A 10,684-nucleotide genomic window follows, 5' to 3' on the forward strand; every position below is an offset into this window, starting at 1 on the left:
AAATTAAGGTTCGCAATAGAGAATACAATGTGCTGAGCCATACGGAAAGTTAGAACAGAGATTTATGTATATAACTAGCGAGAAATATAAATTTAAATGATATGTAAAAATAAAAACTTATAATAAACAATTCGTGTTTCACATCAAGTTACAAGTTCATTTGAGATTTTCTTCTTTTTTACACAAAATTGGGGCGAAATTGTATACAATTTTTATAAACAAATCAGGGTGAGACAGAGGAATAAAGAGAAAGAGAGAGAGAGAGAGAGTGGACACGAGAGCAACAGAGACACACACAGAGTGAGCGAACGAGAGACAAGACAAACAACTACAACAAACGAAAACGAGGGAAATTACACACTGGGAGAAAAACTTCGAACGGAAGCGAGTTAAAATCAAAAATTACATTTTACACATTGATTTAGACTTAAGATCACGTTATAAGATCATCACGAGCGCAACAGAGATAGCAAATTATCTATATGGTGGACATATAGGATAAGTATGTTTACTATATATACTATTAATATATATAGTATATATATTAGAGTGGCTCGACCTGTTAGCATTGCAAAAAAAGTAGAACAATTAAGAAGAGTCTTCTATGGATAATTCTAAATTATTTGGCCTTGGAAACTTTAGTTATAATATTAATGTTAAGCTGAACTTTACCACTTAACCAAAAATAAACCCAATTTTCCTTTCTTTAGGGTATGTCAAAATCGAATCTTAGATCTATAATTTTTACAATCAAATTGGTGAAAGTTTTAAACTGGGTTTAAAAAATAGATATTTATCTTTTGAATACTACCAGATATTTTAAAACCAGCTGATAATCACTCAAAATTAAAACCCTACAAAATCTAGTTTCTTAAAGACCAATTAGTTAAAATTTGTATGCAAAAAAAATTAATTACACATTTTACGGATGCCTTTGTATAAATTAAACATTTCCTGTTGCCTTTTGCACATAATTGAACCATTTTCTGTTTCGAGCAGCTCAAGCTCAAAAACGTTATTATCTCTAAAGTTTTTACAGCGAAATTAGTTAGAATTGTTCATAAATTGGTTTTTGCACCCTACGCAAATCGATTCACCCTCTTGGATGTGTTTTGTGTGTGCTTTGGGGGTATGGTATATGTGGGGGGATCGGGGGGACATATATAACATATATGTGGTACTGCTATGAATCTGGGTTAACCGAATCCTTAGCTCCACATGGCTGCATCGTGGACGCGGCGCAGGACGTTACGTTGCTGATCCTGATCCTGTTCCTCCTCCGCATTCCGCTCTTTCACCTTCTGCTGATGACCATCCTCCACCTCCTCCTCTTGCTTCACCCGACGTCGCGGATTCCTCTTCCGTTTCCAATGACAATGACGATGACGATGATCCACCACAACGGCAGCGGCTGCCTGCACTCAATTGTAAATGAAATTGGCCGCATCGCATAGGGCATCGCTGTCGTCATCAAACTTGCCATTCATGGCATAGGAACTGGTGCCAGTGCCGTAGACCCATTCCTTTTTGATAAAGTCCCCATCGGTGGTCGACGACGACGTTGTGTTGTGCAGTCCACCCAGCGAACTATGATCCAGCCGGAAGTCATCGTCATCATCCGGATACAGCTGCACTGGTATGCTATCCGGTATCGAGTGCGGTTCAAAAAGATTACCATACGGCGGCAGCGAATGATTCAAATCCACATGATGATCAACCAAATCACTATCAAAATTGGAGATACGGAATTTTGAGCTAGGCGGCGATTGTGGGGAATGCAGGGCAGCCGAATCCTCAAACATCACCTCCTCCTTGATAAACATATCGTTGGAGTTGTCGCCGGAGCCCGAGGAATATAGATTCGGTTCCACTTTAATAATGGCCGCTGTGGCCAGGGACGGTGAAGATTTCTCATCGTCATCATCGTCATCGAAGTGGTGATTGTGATGGTTGTGATGATGATTGTGGTGATGGTGATGCTGCGGTTGGGTTTGGTGCGTATGCTGCTGCTGCTGCAGTTGCTGATCTTCGTCCTCATCTTCATCGTCATCCATGTCCGCCAAATGACGACGTCGGTGGTGGTTTCGGTGGTTGTTGCGCTGCGTCACCCGCTGCTGCTGTTGTTGTTGGGCTTGTTGCTGTTGCTGCTGTTGGTGGTTCCTCGTGCTGCGTATGATCGTGGAGCCCCCTAGGGCGGCCGCTGCTGAGGAAGCTATAGACAGGGGCACACCGGTGGCCTTGGACACCAGCACCGTGGATGAGGAGCAAGAGGTCGAGGATGACGATGGCGATTGAGCGGGCGAAACAACTGAAAGATGAACAATATTCATCAATTAGTATACATTGATTAACAAATATATATATGGGCATTTCCACCAGGAAGTATACCCGAGCCAAAAGCTTAAAAATTCATTTAAAGTTCATATTTGTTGATTTTTAACTGATATTTCTTGAACTTTAAACAATGGGTAATCAAAAAAAGACATCGTTATCGGACACCGAATACCTATGTATAGAAGACCCCAGTATTAACCCTCTGAATAGACCTTAACCCTTTGAAGTTATAATTATATGGCTGACTAAAACTTAACCGAATCCACTCACCACCGGTCTGCTGCACCACACTGGTCAGCGCTGACCCAGCGCTGATGCTGGTTGAATGATGAATGATTGGCGTCTTTCGTATCAACTGGGAGCCATTGCTGAGATTGCCGCTGGTGTTGCTGGTAACAATGTTGCTACTGCTGTTGCTGCTGCTGCTGTTGGTGGAGGTGTTGCCGCTGCCGTTGCTGGTGCCTGCACCGCTCTGGATGACCTGTGCATGCAGCACGGGCGTTGGATCGGAGGTCTGTTGCTGCTGCTGTTGGGATCCCTGCTGCATATAGTTTTTAATGACAATCGTTCGTGTGGGCGCCGAAACGAGATATTGCTGTTGCGTCTGCTGCTGCACCTGCTGTTGCGACATATGATGCTGCGAGGCTGGCGAGGATGAGGTGGAGGAGTGCTGGTTCAGGTGTAGCGAGGCATTCGAGGACTCCGATGAGTCCTCGCCGGTGGTCAAGCGATTGGTGGTTGCGTTCACAATGTGCGAGGAGTTCATACCGCCGCCGTTGCCATCCTCATCATCCCCGCTCAATCCCGAATGTTCGTCCAGTTCCATTTGGTGCTGGTGGTGTTGCTGCAGCTGCCGATTGCTGCTCGTGTCGGGCCGTTCAATCTCTTGCGGCGGCTCTAGCTTAACAATCGTTGTTGCCGCCGCCACCGCCGTTCCGCTATTGCTGCTTGAATTGCTGCTACTGGAGTTGCTGCTGTTGCTCGAATTGTTGCTATTGCTGGCCTTCGAGGAGGCTGCTCCGGCTGTCGACGCTGCTGCAGCTCCTCCAGGTTGATCCCTCAAATGGACCTGCATGTGCGTCTGCAGTGAGGACTGCGTGTGGAGCTTCTTCTTGCAGATCTTGCACTCGAAGGGGAAGTCACCCGTGTGCGTCCTGGCGTGGATTTTAAGGTTATATCTCTGTCCGAAGCCCTTGCCACATACGTCACATCTGAAAAGGTGAGAAAATAATATATTTTAGTTCATATCATATGGTTTAATAACAGGCAGTAAATCACTTGTTCTAGTAGGAAACAAAAAAAACAGTCATTTAACTTAGAAATTTAAAAGAAAATCCTATTTACTTTGCTTTCAATGTATTTCTTTTACAATGCTTACGTTTTGCTTTTGTTGGATTATAATTTTGACTATTTAAGATAACTTTTCTTGGGGATATAAGCTAATCAAAAGTAAATAAATTGCCAAAATCTATAAAATTTAAAAAAAAACCTTAAAATCACATATGTATAGGTAATCCGGAATTCTAACACGTTCCTTTAAAGCCATAAAGAAGGCCTTTGAAGACATTTTGAATGGATAAAATATGGTTTTAAAAGGCATTTAAAATTTTGAATGGATAACATGTGTATTAAAAAGGCATTTAAAAGCCCTTTCTGAAAATACTCATAAAGTTTCGAACCAAATAACATAACAAAGTTTGACCATAAAGTTTTTGTCTATCATTATTCTTAATAGGACTTACTTGTGCAGCTTGACCCCCGAATGCAGCTTTGAATGCCCTCTCAGCGATGCCAGAGCACTGAACACTTTGCCACATATCTCGCAAGTCAAATTCACATTCTCGTTGTGAATCTTCTTGTGCACCTTGAAGTACTCGAAGCTCATGAACTCCTTGTGGCACACCTCGCACTTGTACTTGTGCCGCTCCGACTGCTGCCCGGTATGCACTCGCATGTGCTTGATGAAGTTAGGCCGGAAGCGGACGACTCTGCCGCAAATCTGACACTCGTACGGCTTGCAGCGCAGGCAATGCTTCTCGTAGTTCTTTAGAGACTTTAACACCATGTTGCAAATGGCGCACTTCATATTATTGGCATGACCACTGCGATGGATGTCGAAGAGTTCCTTGGAATCGAATTTTTCCACACACTCCACGCACTGGTAACTGGTGGTCACGCTCGCCGCCGGAGGATTGCTGTTGCTGCTGCTGTTGGTGGAGTTTGTGCTTGTATTGCTGTTGCTAATGGAGGAAGAGCTGGATGCTGAATGCTTTACTGGATGGGTTTGTTGCTGCTGCTGCTGCGATTGCTGCTGCTGCTGCTGTGCCTGCTGCTGCTGTCTCTGCTGTTCTTGTTGCGCCTGCTGTTGCTGTTGCTGCTGCCTTTGCTGTTCTTGTTGCTGCTGCCTTTGTTGCTGGGCCTGCTGCTCTTGCTGCTGCCTTTGTTGCTCCAATGCCAAGGCCAATTGCTGCTCCGCCGCCGGGGTCTGTTGCTGCTGCGTTTGCAATATCAACTGAGTGGCCGGTAATGCCTGTTGCACCACATTCAGCACCGTCATGGGACTCCGGCTGATAACCGCCGCTGCTGGCATTCTCACATACGTTGTGCCAGCGGTTAAGCCACCCACAGCGTTGCTTATGTAAACAGGTCGTCGCTGCAACTGGACAAGAGCCGCCTCGGTCACAGGCACCGACAATCGGTGGGTGGTGGTGCTCACAATGCTCCCAGCGGGCAGTTGAACCAATTGTTGTGCTCCACCGGTTGTTGCGGCGCCACCAGCACTGCTTGTCGATCCTCCCGATTGCGAAGCCGCACTAATTTGGTACTCCAGTTGCCCATGCTGATCCTCGTCATCATCCTCATCCTCCTCCTCCTCCTCGTCGGGCATTTCATCATCCTCTTCCAGTTCCAGCTTAACCTGTGTGGACAAATGCTGCGTGGTGCTCTCCGGTTCCTCATCCGCCTCAGCAGCTTGAGCCTCCTCCTCGATATCCTGCAGATTTTCATCATTCAACTCGGGATCTTCCTCCTCTTCGTCCTCCTCTTTGATTTCGCTGGCCGACAAAACGGATGAGTTACCCGTAGCCTGGATAATAATGCGTCGTCCGTTTAATAAATGATGTTGCTGCTGGATCAGCAACTGTTGCTGGTTGTCGAGGTTATTGCTGTTGCTGCTGCTGTTGTTGCTAAAGGAAGCGCTGTTGTTGGTTGATGCTGCTGCTGTTGCCACAGTGGCTGTTGCAGTTGTTGCTGCTGCTGCTGTTGCTGTCGGTGGGTGGTTGTTGCTGCTGTTGTCCAGCTTCAGATGATGATGCGGATGATGGTGTTGCTGCTGCTGTTGCTGATGAAGATGCTGCTGCTGATGCGAATGCGAGTGGGGATGATGATGCGAATGCGAGTGCTGATGATGGTGATGCACATGCGAATGCGAGTTCTGGTGAGGATCGTCGTCCTGCTCCATGGGAGCATCCTGCAGTATAAATTCGATCTGTTGCGATAGGGCGCTATCGTTAATGGCAATCAGTCCGTCCACATCCTTGACGCCGGCAGCGGCGCCGACGGCGGGGAAGAGCGATGGCAGCGCCGCCGACGTCCCGCTGCCGCCGTCGACGTTTGTAGCGCTGCTGGCCATGGCAGCGGTATAATATTATAATATATTTTACCGGTTTATATCTGCAATTCATTAAAAAGTGTTAAAAATATCATATATTTGGTCAACGCTTGTAATTTAACTCACTTTTTATGTAGCTGCTCAGATTGCGGCGGCTGGTTTAACGTCTTGTTCGGATATTATAATATAGTTAACTGAAAAATAGAAAAAAAATATTTTTTTAAAAATGTGATATGAAAGTAATCGTAAAACGGAAAATTTGATGATAATTAAAAAATAAATTTTTTTTTAATCTATTTTCACTGTTACAATGATTTTTTGTATAGAACTGACGTTATTAGATAAAACTTAAGGGATTGCCTCCTCATTAGAACTCAATAAGTATATTTAAGTTTTATCTAAATATTATGACCAAATCTGAATACAATTCAATGACTTTTTATGACCATTTAAAGAACATCTTTTAATATTTTACAATATTGAAAACTAAAATTCTATAGAACTATGCGGCTTTAAACACAAATACATGAATGGAAAAGAGTATTTTGAGAGTATTTTGACTTCTGTAAGGCATTACTTACATTTATTTGCGTTTTTAGCTGCCAAAGTTGCTGCTCCTTACGTGTTTTTTAGATCCGATTCCTTTTATCTCTTTAGTTACTGTTTTTTAAAATATTTTTAGGCGGTTGCTGTTTCCTTTAATTCAGTTTTTCAAATATTTTTCAATATTATCTATCCTTTTGCGGCATTTTTTAAAATATATTTTGTTGTATATTTTTTTGTTTTATTGCAGCTTTTTCTTTCTAGCTGTGCTTCTTCTTTAGTTAATTTCTTGTATTCTGCTTCTTCTTCCTTTAAATTTTCCGCCTTTCTATCAATCTAATTTTTTGTATGCCGCTGTTATTATTATTATTATTCTTTTAGATTGGAAAACACACGCACACACACGTTTTATTTATGTTTTGTTTTGTTTTTCTTTTGCTCAACGCCTTGTTTTTTGCCTTTCTTTTATGTTCACATTTGGTTTTTTGGACTGCACAAAAATTTTCCATTTCCTTGTCATGCGGTTTTTTGTGCTTTCCATGCGGCGACGCTGACTTTAACGTCGCTGCTGGCAGCGCTGCTGCTTGCTGTTTTTGTTGTTGTTTTCTTGCTTGATTTCCACATTTTTATTAACAATTTTTTGTTTTTCTCACACGCACACATTGAAATTTGCTCCTCTCTTGTTTGCTCTTTCCTCCTTTCCAATTTTTGTTATTATTATTATTGATTTGCTCTCATCTTTTTTGTTTTTTGTGCAGCTTGCTTACTAACTGTAAATAATGTAGAAAAATCAGGTAAATTACATACACGTTTTGTTGTTAACAATTAAATGCGTTTTACGAAATCGAATTTTTCATCCACACACACAAACACGCGCCTTGGAAATAAAAACAAAAAATTAATTTTAGCTTTTCCCCCCACGCACACACAGGTTTTTCACTTTTGCTCCATTTTTCTTTCGGTTATTTTTTTTCGGGGGGAGGTCTCTTTTCTTTCTCTCTCTCTATCTTTCCTTTGCTCACATTTTTTGACCTTTTCGGTTGTTCTCCTTTTTCTCAACCGCTGCTTTCTTGCCCGTTTCTTTAGTTTGCTGTTACTTTTTAGTATATCTTTTGTTTATTTTGTTAATAATTATATTTTGCTGTATTTTATTTATTTGCTATATTCGCCTATTTTATTTTCGGGTCTTTGCAAGGCAGCAAAAACAACGAAAGACGCGACAATTAGCGGCTGCGCTGCTTCTTCTTCTTCCTTTCCTTCTCTGCTTCTTCATTTGCCGATTTTTGCTCCCCCGCGATAAATTTTCTTATGGTTTTCCCTTCCGAATGATTGTTGTTGCCGTTTTCCACACACACGCTTTGCTTTTCAGGTTCGTAAGCTCGATTTTTTTTCTGCGCTGTTCTTTGCTGCTCAATAATAACAAAAAAAGATTTGCTTGTGTGTGAATTTTTGCCTCCCTGGGTCTTTTTGCGCTTGTGTGTGTTCAGGCAGGGTTGCATTCAACGGACAGTGTTGGTTAACGAGCAAAGGGCGCGCAATTTTGCCCAATATTTAAAAGTTAATTGGTTTTTGGTTGGGTCGTCACACAAAAACTACCTTACTTTTGTTTCTCTTGCTGGATGACCCCTTCCACTTCTTGTCCTACTCCTTTCCTTTTGCCTTCTTACCCTTGCTTAGACCCACACACACTGGGACACAACATTATTCTCACGGACACACAACGTCAACACAAAACAAAATACATACAACAGCGACCAGCAAAATGTTATTAGCTACTTTTTCGAAAACAATCATTATGTTTAATATTTAAGAAAATTTAAAACCAAAATCCCAACCAAATATAAGGTTAATTTTTTGACACATTTTTAAAACAATAACGATTAACAAATTTAAATTTTTTAATAAAAAAGTTTTAAAAACCCCTTTTCTGTATCTTAGGTAAACGAACTAAAATAAATTAAACATAGTAATTAATATACTTATTTATCATGAGTAAAAATGCTGTTACGGGTATACAATTTCAATAACTGTTGCCTCGCTAATCTTGGAAATATGTATTAGAAACTGTGGTTTGCATTTGAATTTTACTGAAGTAAATAGTACAATAGGTTTTTATCCAATATACATTTTTTTTTATTTGTTATTATTTTGCCCATCACTGTGCTCAAAGGACTGCCAGAACTTGGAGCCCAAAAAGGGAGCAGAAAAACGGGGTGAGAGGAGATCTGAGGGGGAAGAGCTGACCTAACAAGCGGAAATAGGCACAAAAGAAACACACCGAAAAGCAGGCGGCGCGAGCGAGAAGGATGGAATATAGGCGAATGCCGAAAGTGCGACTGAGAGCGCGATTGCCTCAGTGGTTGAGCGTCATGCGATAGACAGTGGGGCAAAAAGACCAACGAATTTTTGAATTGGATAATTAATATAGATTTTTTTGACAAAACAAATGGTCGATTTTACAGTAGAAATTAGGAGTTCTTGTACAAATATTGAATCAACGATTGTCATTAGTTATTTTGTATTGAACAAAATTTAAAAAAAAGCTATATATAATAGCTGATCTTATTATTGCAAAAAAAAAATACCCTGTTTGTCGCGAAATGTATTTTAACGGCCCCAGTGTACGTTGGGTCTCGCAGCGGGTGATGGGGAAATGAAAGGGATGGGGCGAGAGGTGGAGAAGCCGTTTTATTTCGACAGTTTTTGAATTGCGCTCTCTTTCTCTCTCTTGTTTCTCCCTTTTTTCGTGTGCTGCTCCTGGAAATAAGAGGAAGATGGAGAAGAAGAAGGCATCATCACCTTGGAAGAAAATTTTCAATGGGAAATAATTCGTTTCGTTTTTTTTTTGGGGGGGTGGTGGGTGGTTTATTGCTCAGTGATTTTTTGCCGGGTAGCGGGCGGGGGTGAGTAACATATTTTGGGGGTTGAAAACACACGCACACACACTGCCACACATAAAAAAAGGGATAACAAGGGTTAAAGAATATCCGCACAATAAAATAATATAAAATAAAATCCACACACAAAGGCAGCTGGAAACTCTCTCCCCCACAGGCACACACACTATCAAAGAAAAGAGAACTAGTTCTTTTTGTTTTGCCATCTCTTATTCTTAACTATTTGGAAATCACATATTACACATTTGCATGCAATATACAAATCTTTTAATTGTTTATATTATTAACTGGCACCGCTCTTTTTTGTGTTCTCTTCTTCACACTTTATTCGTACTTCACGCGCACTCACACACCCACACAAGCTACACGCACACTCCTTTGGCTTTTCCAATGGTTTTACTCACACTTAACATCACATTTTCGTTTGTTTGCCTGTGTGTTGCAATGCAATTGGGTTTAGTTATCACTGGTTCTCTTTTGTCCGGTTTTTTAATGTTGCTTTGATTGCGTTTTATCTCCTTTTTGTTTTGTTTTGAGATTTTTTTACGAAACTAAACTTAAAGGTTGGTAGTGTGACCAAGGCCTGAATGTCGAAATATACCATTTCCCATTGAACAAAATACCACTAAGGTGATTAAATACCTCAAATTTGCAAGCCAACACAGAGTTGTCTTTGTTGGGTATTTTTCATTTATCGGTATATAGCTTACTTTTAAAACTTCGACAAACTGTTTATTTTTGAAAAGTTTTTATTACTGTATAATGTTTTCAATGAATATATTTATTTCGAGACCAGTGATTCTTACAAGAATCACGACAGACTGCACGCAGAATAGCAAGCATGGTCACACTGGTTAACGTTTTTTTTCGATTTCGATATACACTTACACTACAGGTTTGAATTCGAACAGAAATCTAGCCTTACGTTTTTTTCCGATCATCTCTAACGTTGAGACTTACGTTATCCCGTTACGATTCAATTCAAATCAATCTTAATTAATAATTTATACGCTTTATACTCGCAGATTAAGATGGAAAATCGATGTCTTATAACGGTCATGGGAACTATTGGGTTAAATTGGTTAAGTTTGACATTTTTGAAGAAATTTGTGCATGTTTTTATCTAGTTTTATACAGTTGGCTGTTTTTAAAAAATTATGTGAATATCTCGCTGTTTTCTGCCTAATATGGTAGTTTCATATCATTTCGATTCCTCTTTTAAAATGATTTAAAATAATTCAAATTACGATAAAATTCGATATAGCACGCAAAATACAAAAATATATTTGGTATCTCCCTT

General features: G+C 40.8%; 1 protein-coding gene across 3 annotated transcripts; it reads right to left on the reverse strand.

Moving 5' to 3' along the window:
- Nucleotides 1–1,414: 1,414 nt before the first annotated feature.
- Nucleotides 1,415–9,972, reverse strand: LOC108039375 (putative uncharacterized protein DDB_G0288537). 3 transcript variants are annotated; one of them, XM_017116364.2, is made up of 6 exons: nt 9,789–9,972; nt 6,526–7,257; nt 6,071–6,138; nt 4,077–6,006; nt 2,605–3,545; nt 1,415–2,308 (listed from the first exon to the last, which is right to left on the reverse strand). In XM_017116364.2, the coding sequence occupies exons 4-6, from the start codon at nt 5,963–5,965 to the stop codon at nt 1,422–1,424; spliced, it is 3,717 nt and encodes a 1,238-aa protein (XP_016971853.1). In that variant the 5' UTR covers nt 5,966–6,006; nt 6,071–6,138; nt 6,526–7,257; nt 9,789–9,972; the 3' UTR covers nt 1,415–1,421. The 3 variants fall into 3 exon arrangements, with proteins under 3 accessions (XP_016971853.1, XP_016971855.1, XP_016971854.1); XM_017116366.2 differs by lacking the exon at nt 9,789–9,972 and adding an exon at nt 7,520–8,038; XM_017116365.2 differs by lacking the exon at nt 9,789–9,972 and adding an exon at nt 7,510–8,038.
- Nucleotides 9,973–10,684: the final 712 nt, after the last annotated feature.

This window comes from Drosophila rhopaloa, unplaced genomic scaffold (genome assembly GCF_018152115.1).
Source record: "Drosophila rhopaloa isolate 14029-0021.01 unplaced genomic scaffold, ASM1815211v1 contig_3, whole genome shotgun sequence".
In the NCBI taxonomy this organism is placed as follows: Eukaryota; Metazoa; Arthropoda; class Insecta; order Diptera; family Drosophilidae; genus Drosophila; species Drosophila rhopaloa.